The sequence below is a fragment of the Populus euphratica genome, unplaced genomic scaffold (genome assembly GCF_000495115.2).
Source record: "Populus euphratica unplaced genomic scaffold, PopEup_1.0 scaffold152.1, whole genome shotgun sequence".
Lineage (NCBI taxonomy): Eukaryota > Viridiplantae > Streptophyta > Magnoliopsida > Malpighiales > Salicaceae > Populus > Populus euphratica.
Genome location: NW_011500040.1, coordinates 181,601 through 198,129, shown reverse-complemented (window position 1 = coordinate 198,129; position 16,529 = coordinate 181,601). Strand labels below are relative to the sequence as shown.

At 33.1% G+C, this 16,529-nt stretch overlaps 3 protein-coding genes across 3 annotated transcripts; 1 reads left to right on the top strand and 2 right to left on the bottom strand.

Moving 5' to 3' along the window:
* The first annotated feature begins 5,835 nt into the window (after positions 1-5,835).
* Positions 5,836-10,334, top strand: LOC105107221 (DNA ligase 1-like). The gene is made up of 9 exons (XM_011001064.1): positions 5,836-6,127; positions 6,314-6,419; positions 7,280-7,812; positions 7,994-8,099; positions 8,184-8,534; positions 8,650-8,726; positions 8,808-8,932; positions 9,139-9,390; positions 9,927-10,334. The coding sequence occupies exons 1-9, from the start codon at positions 6,009-6,011 to the stop codon at positions 9,947-9,949; spliced, it is 1,692 nt and encodes a 563-aa protein (XP_010999366.1). The 5' UTR covers positions 5,836-6,008; the 3' UTR covers positions 9,950-10,334.
* A 252-nt stretch (positions 10,335-10,586) lies between these two features.
* LOC105107220 (ChaC-like family protein) lies at positions 10,587-13,069 on the bottom strand. Its single transcript, XM_011001063.1, has 8 exons — positions 12,771-13,069; positions 12,604-12,680; positions 12,314-12,367; positions 11,760-11,816; positions 11,635-11,675; positions 11,472-11,543; positions 11,035-11,114; positions 10,587-10,931 (listed from the first exon to the last, which is right to left on the bottom strand). The coding sequence occupies exons 1-8, from the start codon at positions 13,066-13,068 to the stop codon at positions 10,852-10,854; spliced, it is 759 nt and encodes a 252-aa protein (XP_010999365.1). The 5' UTR covers position 13,069; the 3' UTR covers positions 10,587-10,851.
* Positions 13,070-13,677: 608 nt separating this feature from the next.
* Positions 13,678-16,162, bottom strand: LOC105107219 (WAT1-related protein At4g08300-like). Its single transcript, XM_011001062.1, has 7 exons — positions 15,862-16,162; positions 15,689-15,751; positions 15,460-15,576; positions 14,815-15,052; positions 14,546-14,704; positions 14,289-14,440; positions 13,678-14,100 (listed from the first exon to the last, which is right to left on the bottom strand). Exons 1-7 carry the CDS (start codon positions 16,071-16,073, stop codon positions 13,878-13,880), a joined length of 1,164 nt encoding a protein of 387 aa, XP_010999364.1. The 5' UTR covers positions 16,074-16,162; the 3' UTR covers positions 13,678-13,877.
* Between the last annotated feature and the right edge of the window lie 367 nt (positions 16,163-16,529).

The following is a 16,529-nucleotide window of genomic DNA, read 5'->3' as shown; positions in this document are numbered from 1 at the left end:
TAAATTTTAAAAAATAAAAAAATATTATTTTTATGTATTAAAAAAAACTTTAAGAAATAAATGTTATTACAATCCGAAAAATCCCAGATTAAATTACCTTTTTGCCCTTCAATAAATCTCTTTTGGCAACATTTGATTTTTTATTCAAACAAATACTTTGTCCTTTTCATCGTCTTTGGTTTTTGGTGGTTGATTGCATTTGTGTCTCTCTCTTTTTTGGTTTGTGCATTGCTTCTTCATGTTTATTATGCAAGCTGTTTTTTTTTAAAAAATTGCTTGGTTGTTGTTAGGGTTCTGACGCCTCTTCAGTTCCTTTTCCGTTGATGATTTTATGCTTTTTTTTTTTTGTTCTATTTGCTTCGCCTGTGTTGTTTTAGCGGTGATATTTGGTCTCTTCTGATGATCTCGGTGTTTTCTGTTTCATGTTTTGCTTGTTGTATTTTAGCTTCGAGACGATTTCATGTTTTTCTCTCCACAAACACAAAATCTCCATATCAAAAACTGGCAATCTTTTCAAGAAGCTTGATTCTGCAGAAGACAGAGGGAGAGAAATTGGGACCAATTCCCTTGCTCAGAAGCTGATCCCAAGCCATCACTATGTTCGGATTTCTGCTTTATCTACTCTCCTTGAAGGTCCATCCAGTTTCGATCCCATGATCCATAACATGATGTGGATTTTCCCTGTAACAGAAGTTGATCATCCCTCGGCCATCGCCAAGCTCGGAACCATGTTTGCCGAAGCTTGTCATTTTGCAACAATAAGAAAGCAATTGGACGGTAATGAAATCCATGTTTTCTGGGTGAGTTGAGGACGATCTTTCTCAATATTACATGCTCGACAGGCATGGAGAGGGTGAATTAGCATGTTGCTCTTGAAAGTGTGTTCTAATGTGAAAATGGTTGTTTGTACTATCAAATCATCTCAACTAATAATTTCTTTTTAAATAAAAATTTAATATATAATTTATATTATTTTTAATATATTTATTAGAAAAATTTTAAATTTTAAATATATATTATCTTATATTATTTTTAATATATATAATGCATCGGATAAAAATAATAAAATTTAAATTCATAACTTATTAATGCATCGATATTATATTAAAAAATTATTTTAATTAAATATTTTAAAATTTTAAATAAATTTTTAAAATATAATTTATATTATTTTTTATTTAAAAGACATAATATCAAATATATAAAGATTTATTCATTAACTTTTTTAATTTTATTTTTTTTCACTCACTCAAGTCGATATGTACACTTTTATAAACATTGCAAAATTACATGGGAAAGTATAATCACATAAAAATCTCGATTTTCATGTCATTATAAAACGATATATCTAGCATGTAAATTTAGTAAAACACAGGCTTCTTTTGCATCATAATCAAATAAATATTTTTTTGAGAAATATCTTGAAATGATTATTGAGATCCTTAACTTTATATATTTTTATAGCAAGAAGACGATGTGTTGGAGTTTTATTAAAATAGAAATCGAAATATAAATTTTTTCTAATGAAAAAAATAGTTGATTCTATAGCATTTTTTACTTATTTATTGGAAGGCTGCAATCTTCTTTATTTTCTTGGAATTTGAAAATTTATTTTTTTATATTCTATGTTTAAAATTATTTTTTTGTTCATTTTTTTTTAAACCTTACAAAAGATGCAATTTTCATATCAATCTAATGTATTTAAATATAATTTTAAAATCATTAAAATAATTAAGAAAACGATCAAACCTAATTCATTGGACTCGTTCCATCATTGCCTTTAATTTAACATAAAACTACTTTGAATTTATAAAATAAATAAATAAACAATATATTATACAATATTATAAAAAAAACTAAAAGATTATACTTTTACCATGCAACACCTTATAAATTTTTTTTTTCTTGCATATAGTCTTCAAATCTATGTCTTTTTTTTTAAAAAAAAAAAAATCTTATAATACTTGATTTGTTAAAAATTAAGCTTCATGATTTGTTGTGATTGGCTTTCTATACGATTATTCTAGTTTTATAACATGTATTCTGAGTTTAACAAATTAACTCGATTGACTCAAAAAAATTTTAATTCATATATTTTTTTTAATTTTATCCTTTAACATTAGATTAAATAAGAATTAGACTTCATGATTTGTTTCAATTTACTTTCTATTAGGTCATCCTGATCTTATGACTCGGATCACGAGTTTTGTAGTTTAGCATGTATTGACTCAGATTGTTTTGTTGTATTTTATTTTTAGATTGATTTTTTTTTCTTTTTATTCTTTAATATATAATTAAGTTGATTATAAATTGTATTTCATTAACTTGTTTCAATTTACTTTATATGTGGTTATCACAATTTCATAACCTGAGTTAGGGGTTTGTCAAGTTAACCTAAGTTGACTTATATTATTTTTTTAATTTGATTTATATGAGGTTATCTAGGTATCATGACCCAAATCATGAGATTAATAGGTTAATCCGAGTTAACTCGAGTTATTTTTTAATTGATTTATTTTTTTAATTTTATCATTTAAAATTTTGAGAATTGAGCTTCATGATTTATTTTGATTTGTTTTATATAAGTTATAATGGTCTCATAGCTCAAATTGTAAATTTTACAAGTTAACCCAAGTTGATTAGGGTTAATCTAATATAATATCGTCTAAATATTTAAATAAAAATAATATCGTCTTGGATTTTTTAATTCAAATTATGTTTTTAATTGTCATTCAAGTTATTTTTAAACTTGTCAAATCGATTGAGTTGACCTTTACATAATTTTATTTTACTAGAAAAAATATAAGCAACACTTGAATATTTGTTTTGCATAAAAAAATACTAATCCAACCAATGCAGGGCTATGATCTAGAAAAAAACTAAAAGAAGAAGGGTTTTTATAGTTTCTTTTCATGTAGAGGTTTATTGGGTTGCACTATTATGTGTTGTATTACAATTGAGTTAGCTCTTTTTTTATTTAATCCTTGAAAAATTATTCAATTATGGTTACTAAACTTTTTTCTTTTTTCTTTTATCTTTTCATAATATGTTAGTGTGGTCATAATTTATTTTGGTTTATGTGCTATGATATATTTGTGATGGAAAAAAAATCCCAATATTAAATTAAAGCTTGATATTACAAAATAAAATTTTATTTTATCAATTAAAAAAATTAAAACAACAAGGACCAAATTTAACACTAAAATACAACCTTTTTTAATTATTATTCACAGGGCATGAAAAACTATAGTTTAGCCCTTGAAAATCTTACTTTTTTAGTTTTAGTTTATATGTCCAGTGACTTTTACATTTTAGTTTCAAACTTCATTTGTTTTAGGTTTTAATCCCTAAAATTTGAGAAAGAAAATGAAAGAAAGTGTTATGCCGACTATATTTAGGTTAATCTTAATATCAATAAATTTATCTTTGAGAGATAAGTTCAATTAAAGCAGTGTTTCTCTTTAAACATGCTATAAAAAATAAATTGAGACATGTGAAGTTGTTTTCAATTAAGTTTGGTTTTGAGTTTTTAAAATGATTATAGGGTTTTTAAGTTTCAAATGAGTTTATTGACGCTTTTATAATTTTAGAATATTTTTTAAATAAAAAACAAGTTGAAAATTAAGTTTTTAAAGTCACAAAACTTGGATATGGATTTTCTATTATCATAAGTGCTTGGGAAGTCAACTAGAAAAAAACACATTCTTTACTAAAATAGACAATATAACTAAAATAGGCAATATATTATCTGTCTAAGGAGACAACACATTTTTTGTTATGAAAAAACTAAAAGTGTGTTATCCACACAATGAAAAGATTAAAAAAAAACAAGGTACTCGAGCTATATCTATATAGACCTTTTTTTTTCATGGACTAGGTGTGCCTGGCCTTTTTTTTTAGATAATTTAATTTTTATTTCTTATAAGACTTTGATAAAAAAAAATCTTTAAATCAATTTATAAAAAATATATTTAAGAAATTATCCAATTATGTCCTAATTTTTTTAAAAAATATTAGAGTTTTTTTATGATGATGTCATCAATTATTTAATAAATAATTGTATATTAATCTAATATGTATAATTTTTAAAATAATTTATTCATTAATATCAAATAAAAATAAAATATATAATAAACTTAAATTTAAAAAAAAACCCTATAAAATCCAACTTTTATTGAACTCAATCAGGAAAAAGATTTATTTTCTTTAAATTTAGTCAACAAAAAAACTCAGCTTTTCTTGAACTAAACCAAGTAAAAGAGGTTTTTTATCGGCTGGGCTTAGCTAAGGAGCAAACCTATTTTTTATTGGGGTAAGTCAAGTGAAGGACCACCATCTTTGGGTAAGCTATATTTTAAATTTTATTTTCTTTATACATATTAAATGTGTAAAATTCCTTAAAGTATCAACAATATTTCTATTAATATTAATATTGTGTAAAAGTCATTTAATAAGTGTTTCCATTTACATTAATACATATATTGGGAATATTTTCCATAAGTGTTTCCATTTACATTAATACATATATTGAGAATATTTTCCATCAATATTAATATATATATTAATGATATTCTCCTCTTTAATACTATTAAGGTAATATCATATTTTGACCACTTATCTCCATAAAAAAAATTTATAGGCTATAAATAAACTATGAATCTTTTAAATAAATGGTTTAAAATCTCTATTTTTTATTGTATATTTATTTCTAGAGTATTTTTCTATATTATTATTATATTTTGTTTTAAAAAATTATTGATTTAATCATCGGAAAATCCTCCAACTCACTAAAAATAATATTTTGTAGATATCATACATTTGTTCCCGACCATCTTAGCTATAAATAATATGTCAAATGGCAAAAATTAAAAAATTAATTAATTATCCAAGATATAAATTTTGCCATAGTTTTTTTATTAATGTATGTGTTCAGATTAGTTTATCGCACATCGTCTAATATTATGAAGTTTAAAATTAATGAACATGTGAATATTTAATAATTTTGAAATTTATAAAATTTAAATGAGTAAGAACGGATTCAAAATTTAACCAATTAACTTACACTTTAATTAGCTTCTTGTAATTTTTTGAACTTCATGAATACCTTTTCTGTTATTGTATGTTTTTTTTTTAAATTTATTAATTTTATAGCCGACCATCTTAGCTATAAATAATATGTCAGATAGCAAAAATTAAAAAATTAATTAATTATCTAAGATATAAATTTTGCCATGATTTTTTTATTAACGTATGTGTTCAGATTAGTTTATTGCATATCGTCTAATATTATGAAGTTTAAAATTAATGAACATGTGAATATTTAATAATTTTGAAATTTATAAAATTTAAATGAGTAAGAACGGATTCAAAATTTAACCAATTAACTTACACTTTAATTAGCTTCTTGTAATTTTTTGAACTTCATGAATACCTTCTCTGTTATTGTATGTTTTTTTTTTTTTCAATTTATTAATTTTATAGATGCATGAAAATTTAATGCAACAGAGCTTCGAACATGAACGCTGTCATATTCTATTTCTTGGAATCATGATCCGCGAAAGGAAAACGAAACCGAGAACTCTCGAATTTGATATTTATTGACAGCAACGCCATGGAAGCAAAAGATTACCGAAGGAAAGGAAAGCACGCCCCCAAATTCAAATGCACATCATGGGGTAAAAAGTGAAATGATCATTGATGGAAAGACGGAAACACTGACACGTGCAGTTGAAAGTTGTGTTCTTGTACACACGGACGGCCCAGATCTATGAATCGATTAATCACATACATACAGAAAAACACGATGTCCCATTCCTCTCCGCAATTTTGATTTTTTTCCACTTCCCGTGTGTGTCTGTGCGAGTTGAGGTTTTAGACTTTTAGTGTAAAATAGAGCGTCACTTTCCCAAAGCACAGCTCGCGAAGTTAAATTATTAAAAGAAAAAGAGAAGAAGAAGAAAAAGAAATTCGTTTTTTTTTTTATATTTTCTCTCTCTATAGCGCCGAGAATGGCAGAGGAGATGCAAGAGCAAGGCACCGAGACGGTGAAAAAAGAAATGCTCGACATCGAGTCCCAAGTCAAGGAAGCTATGGTCTCTCGCGTTGGCCACTTTAAAGAACAAGCCGAGTGAGTACCCCCTCTCTCTCTCTCGCTCACTTGCGAAGTTAATGCAATTATAGGGCTAGGGTTTTTATTGCAGTTGGTGTAATGTAATTGTGTTTGGGATTTGATTGGGAAAGGAAGTGAATTATATTGTTTTGGTGAGTGAAGGATTGAGGAGAACTGTTGTTGTGACTGAATTTTAAATTGCAGCTCTTTGACGTTTGAGGGAGTTCGAAGACTGCTAGAGAAGGACTTGGGATTGGAAAAATTTGCATTGGATGTGCATAAGAGATTTGTCAAGCAGTGTTTGTTTGAGGTGGGAGATTTGTCAAGCAGTGTTTGTTTGAGGTGTGTGAGTATATATATATATATAATCTTCAGACTCTCTGGTAATTGGTAATTTAGCTTATGTTCATCCCAATATATGCCACTTATTTGAATTTTTTATTTTTATTTTTATTAAAATGTAATTATGACCATTAGTTTCTTTTGTTCCCGAGCAATTCTATGTCCATTTACTATTAAAGAAAAGTTAGTTATGCTGTGTTGTTTGTCTGCATTGCTCAGGCGGCCCAGTAAGTTAACAACCGTGTATAAAGATAAAAACCTTTTCTGGAAATCGGGGAATCCGAAAATTTTGGTGAAGTGTTTGATGCATCGGTAATTTTAAAATTGTTCTTGATATTGGTAGTTTTGAATTAGAGCACTGTGTGCGCGTTTTTCAATTATATTGTACTTATTTTGGATGTTTTACTGTCTAATTTGCTTATGAATGATTCTAGCAGAATGTTTAACTGTTAATCCATGTCTATCTTAGGAATTAACTTTTAACTCTTTCACATGCTGATACTGATCTCAACCATTTCGTGGACTGTTTTATTAACACTTCCAATCTTAAGAAGTAAGGGATGTAGAGGGTGCATTGGACTTTAGCTGTTCATTGTTTTTGGGAATTTGAATTAGAGATGTTTGTTAATTTGACAAACAATTTTCTAGAGCTGGGATTCCAAGAAATGGTTTTTGTTATTGTTGCTGCCACTGCTGGCATCATTCCCATACATGCTTTCTGATTTGCAGTACTAGTTTTGGTTGTTGATAAAAGGTTTCTGAACTCTGAAATGTTCGCTCATTTTTGCTCTTTGTTTCTTACTTGATACTTGTGTCTGTCCATGTTAGTGCTTAGATGGCACTGTTGCTGACAATGCCTCTAAGGGCTCTCGGGAAAAAGGGGAAAAACATGTTGGTTCTCCAAAAGAAGGCACAGAATCACCTGAAATACTAGAGTCAAAAAACAATATAAAGGAACCTTCCTCTGAAGAAGAGGAAAAAATGGAAGAATGTCCTGTAACGGGCCTTTTGACAGGACAAAAAACAACAAAATCAAAGGATACTCAAGCAAATGTGATTAAAGTTCTGAGTGACCATGCCTCCAAGGACTTCAGGGGAACGGGGGGAAAACATGTTGGTTCTCCAAAAGAAGGCACAGAGTCACCTGAAAGACTAGAGTCAAAAAACAATATAAAAGAACCTTCCTCTGAAGACGAGGAAAAAATGGAAGACTCTCCTGTAATGGGCCTTATGACAGGAAAAAAGACAACAAAATCAAAAACCAAGGATACTCAAGCAAACGAGATGACAGAAGTTCCAAGTGAAGGCAGCATAAAGAAAGCCATGATGAAACGGGCTTCTTATATCAAAGCTAATTCCGAGTATGTTTTTGTTTCTTTCGTAATGGCTGTCAATTCCTATGGCCAGTCTGGTTCTTTTACTAACCTTTATGCTTGTGTGTTGTTTCTGTGCCTATGATTTTTGGTTGAATCAATCCTTGCCCATTATTTTTTGATGGTATGATGTGATTTATGGAAGTTTATGTCACCTTTATCCTCTCAGGGAAATTACAATGGCTGGACTTCGTCGACTCTTAGAGGATGATCTTAAACTCGATAAATTTTCACTAGATCCCTACAAGAAGTTCATTAGCAAGCAGTTAGATGAGGTGCATATTCTTGTTTAGGTGTTACCTCTTAGCTTGCAGTCATATCTCATACCACCCAATTTTGCCATGATTATTTTTTATCAGGTATTAAAATCTTCTCGAGTTTCTGAACCTAAGAAGAAAAATCTTAAGAATAATTCTCATGGTAAAGCATCAAAAAGGGTAAACATTGAAGAGAGCGCAGATTCTTCAGATAAAGAGAGCGATGAGGAGGAAGAAGTAAAACCAAAGAAAAAGAAAACCAGTACAGAACGAAAGATGCAGAACACAGAAGGGTCCAAGAAACGGGGAAGACCTGAAAAGGAAACGAAGGTATCTGCCAAGAAGCGGATCAAGCCCTCGGAAACAGTGTCGGAGGACAATAATGACATGGAAGACAGCAGAAATGTTTCGGAAGACAACGATACTCCATCATCTGCAGAAAAACCAGTCAAGGTCTCGCCCCCCACACCCACTCACCTCCTGCAAGAAAAAAAAAAAACAAAGAAAAGGACCTTTGTTTAAATCGTAAAATATGGTTTAAGTAAAATATGTTTTGAACTTCTTGTAGAAAAAGGAAGCTTCTACTCCAGCATATGGGAAACGTGTGGAGCATCTGAAATCAGTCATTAAATCCTGTGGGATGAGGTATTTCTTTTACTTGCCATTTAGACCTAAATCAGAGCGTTGTCAGGCTTGACATTCTAACATTTGCTATTTCTTTTGTAGTGTGCCTCCTGTGATTTATAAGAAGGTGAAGCAAGTGGCTGAGAACAAACGAGAGGCTCAGCTAATAAAGGAACTTGAAGACATACTTTCTAGAGAAGGACTGTCATCAAATCCATCTGAAAAAGGTGATTTTATTATTGAAACTCTAGCTATATGAACTATGAATAACAAAAATGCTACTACTCTATGAACCTAATATTGTTTACATAAAAAAATTATTTCCAAGTTCTTGTTTTATTGATAACAAAACAGTACTTGGCATAAATGCAAGTTATACCTGCTAACATGAATTAATCTAATAAAGTTAACTTTTTAATTATTGTATCCTCAGATATCAAAGAAGTTAGAAAGAGAAAGGAAAGGGCAAAAGAACTTGAGGGCATTGACTTGAGCAACATTGTGACAACTTCACGTAGAAGGTCAGCAACCAGTTTTGTAGCTCCAAAGCCAAAAGTACTAGTTGAAAGTGAGAGTGATGACACCGATGATACAGAGGAGGATGATGAAGATGGTGAGGACAACAATGAAGATGATGGAGATGACAATGGGGGTGTTGACAGCCCAAGTGAGGAGGCTGACGAGGGTAAGTGACCATATAGACAAGATTGGGTCCTTTATTAGTGGGTGACACTTGGAGGGAAATGTGGACCTGTGACTAGTGGCCCTTTTGCAATTTTCCGTGGAAAGTGTTGCGTTGGATGTGGTCCTAGCACCATGAATTGCAGCACATGTGTTTTGCTAAGAATTATATCAGCATGTTTCTTTGATTCTGATATCTAGTCCGGTCATGTTTTGGTTCTATTTGACTAGTTCTGACAGGCTGAATTTAGGTCTCCCGTGAGAGAATTTTGTTACTCAATCGGGGGTCAGCCTTCATTTGGCACAGCATACCCTGTAATAATAGACCTCTAAAGTGACTGGACTAGAATCTCTTTGAAACCAGAACAATGTCAGCTAAACTGAGGTGCCTCAATACCTTCTCAAATCAAAGCGTACTACAGTGTGTGTAAGGTAGTTGGAATAGATCACTGGTTGAAATAGCTGGGAGAATTATAGTGGTTGCATGCCATGAGCTTCGATATCATTTCATTTTTATAATTCTCTCTTTTGCTTATGCAGAGCAAGATGATGGCAGTGACTGAATCCGGTGCAAGCTGACTTGACATGGATGACCGAAGCTTAAACAATTAGAGTAAATGGGTGTATTAGAATCCTCAGCCATTAGATTATGTGGGTGTGTTATGTGTACTATACTCAAATTTAATTCGTCTTGACTTTTTCTGGGTGTAGGAGTAGATAGTTTTGACGGGAAATTTGCTTGCGGTTTTGCCTATTAGGATAAGTTTATCGCAGCAGCTTTAGTGACTTGGGGAGGGTTCTTCTCTGGAAAACTTAGCCTGAATTATAAGCTCAGATTCTTGTATATCGATGTAGACTTATTTCTGCTACCAAAGATTTCCGATCGAAAACATCACAGAATTTGACGGCCCCAGGCGTTGGCTCCGAGTTGAGCTAAATTTGTTTTTAATCAACATTCCATGAATCAAATCATGCGGGAGTCCATCCAGCACGATGCTAGAAACATTCCAAGGGATCATTGTTCGGGCGATGTGATTTTTACAGCAATTGTTTTGGGATGATTGGAATTAATTATATTATCCAAGCTGTCCATCTTAGGGCAACTCCGAGGGGCTCTCGACCAGGCTAGTCTCTCTTCCAAAGATTTTGAGATCGGACAATTTGATTGTTCATGACAAAAGGATGAAAAACTCAAAACTCTACCCACGAGAAATGGCTCTAAAACTCAATTCATTTAAATAATCGAGTCCCATGGATGTTTCTTGGCCACAAACAATGATTGCTCCAATTTGAGGAGTACATCGATCTTTAACCATCTTAGCGGCACAAATCCAAGGACGGCATGGTATTTTCATGCCTCTTGTTCATAACTTATTTATCGACAACTTTTCTCTGGGAAAGTTGGCTGCAAATAACTGCGCTGATTCAATTAACAAGTAAATCTTGAAGCCTGTTATCCGGGGCATCAGGAACCAGCCAGCCCTGTCTCAGGACGAATGCGCCTCACTTCATTTGCAAGATCAATTACATGCTTGTCTTTACATCCTAGGTGAAAAAGGAATTGAAATGATTTTTCCTTCGCAGTAATAACTAACAAATAAAAAAGAACCAGAATACTGGGACTAACTAGTAGAAGTTAAAATGTTACCAATTTGAAGAAGAGCCGATTCAAGGTGGAAGAGGTAGTCTCTGTTGGGTCCTGAGGGGCCTTCAGCATAAAAAATCTGTCTGCAAAAGGACAGAATTTGAGAATAAATTGCAACTGAGCTTTAGATCCAAGGAGAGAACTTAAGCACCACAGCCCAGTTCAGCAACTACTAGTAGAGTAGAATTGACTAACCAGAATCAACTTTTAGGCCACAGTAATTTAATATATGTAACACTTTTTATAATTTCTCCGGGCTTTTGACTATTCAAATACATGGTATGGGATCATAGCATTTTCTCTGAGATTTTGATCATGAGTCGGATGTGCTTGTATATACACAGGAAGGATTCAAGATTTTGTGAAATGACACGAGGATTTGATCAAAGCAAAAATGAAGCACCTTTTACAACTGAAATGCAAAGATTGAAGATGCTTACTTGGCTATCTCTTCGAGAGGTGCAGGCCCCAAATAGTTTTGATTAAGTTTCTTGTCTGGAGATCCTATATATCTGAAATAAGAAATTGTTAAATAGAACTGGTTAAATCCCGATGTGACAGAGTGCGAAAAAGGTAACAGTTGGTGATAGTTTTGCCACTTACACCATTACTCCTGAAACTGCTGGAGTTGTAGCAGCAGGATCCTGGAAACAGATTTCAGAACACGCCTATACAGCTATAGGGCTGATGAAAATAGAATAAAACTGGCACCTAGAGTTAGAACTTACAGTGAAAAAATCAAGATAAGCCTTCTCATCGTACTGTTTCTCTCTCACTTCTAAATACTGTATGCCACAATGAGAAAAAGAAAACACTCTGTTAAGATATATTAAGCAGGAGCCTAAGAAAAAGGGTTGAGATAAATAAGCTCTGAAACAACAGCTTGAAGTGAAAAAATCTATACAGATGAGACACGTTTAAGCACTTTCCAGCATCGTTGGAGGATGAGAACTGTGCAATTTGCAATTGATGGATTCAACATACAGGTATCAATTCCAAAATACAGATGCTCCATCCATGATCCCTCTCCACCCCAATCTGAATACAAGCAAAAAAAGAAAAGAAAAAAGAGAGAAGTCCCCATAACAATGCCACCACTGTGATATCACGGTGTATCAGTTTAGTTGATCCCAAGCCAGTGCACGATGTGAAAGAAAAAAAGACTCTGTTCAATAGCTGAAATGTCCAAGAGTACAAGTGTACAGGGACGATAGAATAAAAGGTCTCCTACGAACAAAAGAATCAGAACAGCAATTCAAGAAATTGAGTTGAAAAACCATACCGTCAGAGCTACTTCTTGATCTTCTTTCTTGGAAATCTTATATGCAACTCCCCACTATGACCTCGCAGGATAAAAACAAAAAGAACACTCATATCATTTGATGATTTTTTTTTATCCACAACAAAAAAAGAAACATAATTGAAAACAAAATGTTAAATGGCAATGGGCAAACTCAACTCTCACTGGTTTATTAAAAAGAGAATCAGCAATTTCGTTTATCTTATTGCGTAGCTAGCCTTTGAAAGCAAATAGAATTGCAAAACCACAAGAAAAATGTTGAAAAAACTCACACAGACTTCCCCATCAGCAGGTTCTAAAGTCACAGTCCTTCCTGGATACTCTGGTGTGCCTCTGTGGTCAGTGCTGCCTATTGCCAGAATAAAAATCACCCATCAATACATTTCACTAACAAATACTCCCTACAATATATTTGTATTTCCGAGTAAGAGAAAGAAACCTTGGTAAAACACACGGCGATATCCTTTGATGAAACCAACGACACGATCATCGTAGTTAAAGCCTGCTTTCCATATTAGAGACCCATATCCAAATACCCACATCGCCATTTTTTCCCTTTTCGCTCTGCCTCTCTCTAACTTCCTCTCTCTAGAACAGACAGCAAAGAGGGAGATCAAGAGAGAAATTCGCGTAGCGAAATGATCCAATTGATGAGCAACTAGAGCAACTGGGGTGAGGGCTGTTTGGTGGATATCGGATCCAATAAAATCTTGCGTCTGAGGGTAAATTGGATCCATTTTGCTGGATGGGCTTAATCGGCCCAAATCTCAATATTTTTTTTTTTTAACTGTTTCTTGTTTGATGATCAGTAGAACTTTTGTGGGAGGGAAGGGATCTTGTCTGAAAGTCATTTCCTTGTACTTTGTTCTTGGACGACTAGGTTCTTATGCTCTTATTCTTAACAGCCAATAACAACTTGGCTACAAAGCTTTCAAGAGGTATTTACTCTCACCTGGCCACAAGGTTGATACTCATTCCATAATAAAAAGAATTTATATGGTATAAGATTCAGATTCTCGGGTGATAACGTGAGAGGTCATGATCTCTCTCTTGCCATATATGTTTATCTTCAAAGCAATCTTTACCATGTTCATACATTTTATCCACATCCAAGTCACTGAGAACTCGATTCTTTTCTAATATCATATTGTTAGCTTAGCGCATGCAATAATTCAAGCAAGCTGGCTAGATATAGGTTCTCGATGTTTCCTTCAAAAGATAACTTGAAAGACACCGAGAGTACACACCTGAAGGCTAGATATAGGTTCTCGATGTTTCCTTCCCAGATAACTTGAAAGACACCGAGAGTATACACCTGAAATGTGATAGCAATTATTTATTAAAATATTTTTATTTAAAAACACATCAAAATAATTTATAACCGCATTAACATCTCAACATACATCGACTAAAGAGCGATACATATTAATTTCGATAGAGTTTCTTTCACTGGCAAAGGAGAGAGAGAGAGTGTGTGTGTGTGTGTGTGTGTGAGTGTGGTATCTCTTATAGTGGTCCTAGTTAACATAAATCTTTTGAAGAATCTTCAAGATTTGGGTGGAATCTTCGGCACTCCATCGTCATGTCCTTGGATGCTATTTGCAAAATTGATTGATGATGATAGCTGAGTACTACTGTCTTTGATAGGCAATTCTTGGGTTCCAGTTCTCTCACTTGTCATTTGCAATTTCGATGAGTTTATCCTCTCTTTGCTTTTGCCCCACACCACCGTGTAAAGCCCCCAAACTATCAGAAAGGCTCCAATTATACTGCAATGCAATAGATGCAGCAAACAAATATATATACACATTAATACAAATAATGTTGAAATCCCTGAGGTCATAGAATCATAGAGTATCACATTTACTAAAGAAAAAGATGATTATTTAACTTAAATTACGTAAAAATACTACACCCAAAAAAAAAAAGAAAAAAAAAGAGACAATTACATGTATACCTTCCAAGGTGGATTTGCTCCGCTAGAACAATGGATCCAAGAGCTGCAGTGGTTATCATGCACAGAGGGCTAAAAGAAGTTACAAAGACAAGGCCTCGTTCCCTTTTTACCTCACCTTGCACATAATATGCAATTCCAGAACAAACCACTCCCTAATGACATGATTGAAGGTGTAACAACAACAACAAAAAAAAAATGTTAAGAAACTCTCCAACACTCACCTGAAACAATGAATTAAGAAAAACATATGTACTCACAGAGTAAGCAGCAGCAAGAAGCCGAGAGTCAAAGCCTATCTTCCAGGCATCCATGTCACGTTCCATAACAAGGGACACTGCTGCACCTTCCACTACGCCCATCACGCATATCAAAGCTGTGAGAGAAAGCTCTGCTGGGTATTTCTTCAAAGTAAATGACTGAACCAAAATCGACACATTTCAACAAATATTAGTATTAATTTATGTCAAAGCCTTCTACCCTCCTGTGAAAAACTATATATGAGCAGTAAAGAGAAGTTAATACTCACTTGCAATATGAAGAAACCTGCCCAGGCACAGCAACTACCTAAGAGCATTAGTGTTCCGGTAAGCCGATGCTGATTACCGGATTCATTGCTTGTTCCATGGTGAGCTGCTCCATGTGATCTTATAAAATCGATGATCGGACCTTTGTATAAGGTCATAACCATTGCTCCTGTAACCGTGATAACAGTTCCGATAGCCTTGGCTGCGCTATGTAGCTTCTTAAAGTTTACCGTCTCCAACCTATTTATAATATAGCATGGCATATTTAAACAAAACAAATTTGTTTAGCTTAGCTCTTCCATTAAGTTGCTCCTTGTGATTTTTATCCAATTATGCTTGAGCATGCATTAGAATCTTTCCCATCGTGCATACTAGCACGTACTATCCTTTTGTGATTTTATAATTCAAACATGGATCATGCTAATTAAATTGATTAGAATGCTTTTTAGAGTCATGTAACTTGTTTTTAAAATATGTGAAATCAAAAAAGAGTAGTACTAATTCAAATCATGCTATTTATACGCCCATGCATCGAGGCGTCGTGAATACATGGGGTACTTTTTATTTCACACAACAAATTTTGCAACATACAAACACTTTTAATAAACACGTACATGGGTCGGTAGCGATTTAAAACTTCAATTCACCTGAAACAAAGTGCCATCAGAAAGGTTATAGCTGGGAGGGCATTTGTTGTAGCAGATGAAAATGTAGCTGAGGTGTACTTCATCCCCAAATAATACAAATTCTGATCAAGCACTGGCCTGGTAATTAATTTCCAGTAAAATATATAGTTAAACATACATATGATACAGGTAGGTTACATTAATTATGAAGTATAAACCCAAAGATCTAGGGAGCTTTTATGCGCATTACTCAAGAAAACCAAGCACCATTATCCTTAGGAAAATCGAGAGTGTCATCTTTGGCCTTATTTTCCTGCCAAAAAGAGAGGGAAATATGTAAATAACAATAGGAGTTGAGCAAAATTAAAGTGAGAGAATTGGAAATGTGATTCGGGTGTGAATTGGCTTGTGGGAGAAAGAGACCTTTCGAGAACAAAGGCAAAAGGTGCAATAACAAGCGCAGCAACTACGTGACGGTACACTGCTAGTATGTAATGACTCATGCCATGTTTCAGAGAAACCATGGTGATGATGTACATTCCAGCATATCCAAATTGAAGGGAGACCATAGCCAGGTAATGTTTAACTTTCTTGAGCCCTAGGCACAGCTTCTCACATGGGGTTTGGTCTCCCATCTCTTCTCTATGTATCTTCCTAACTCGATCCCTCTAAATATATATAACCCACTCCCTTAATCACTCAATACTTCTCTATGCAAAGACTGAAACAAGAAGTGGCCTTCTTTATAGTCAAGAAAAGCTAAAGCAACGCGATGCCGATATTTGTACTCTACGCTTAGGGCACTGACTCTCACTCCATTTTTAAGAAGATTCCTTTATCCATTAACCAAGGACACTTGTATTCCTAGCAACTAGAATCCGAACAAAAAAAGAAGAAGAAAGTTTCTGCGGGTTAATTGATTTTCATGTATAAAACGTTCCCCCTAAGCAGTGGGGACTCTAGACATCGACCATCAAATGAATTCTAGGTTTAGAGGATGTTTGGAAATATATATCAATTTATATTTTTTAATTTTTTAATTAAAAAATAATTTTTTATATTTGAAATTATTTTAATACGCTATTTTTAAA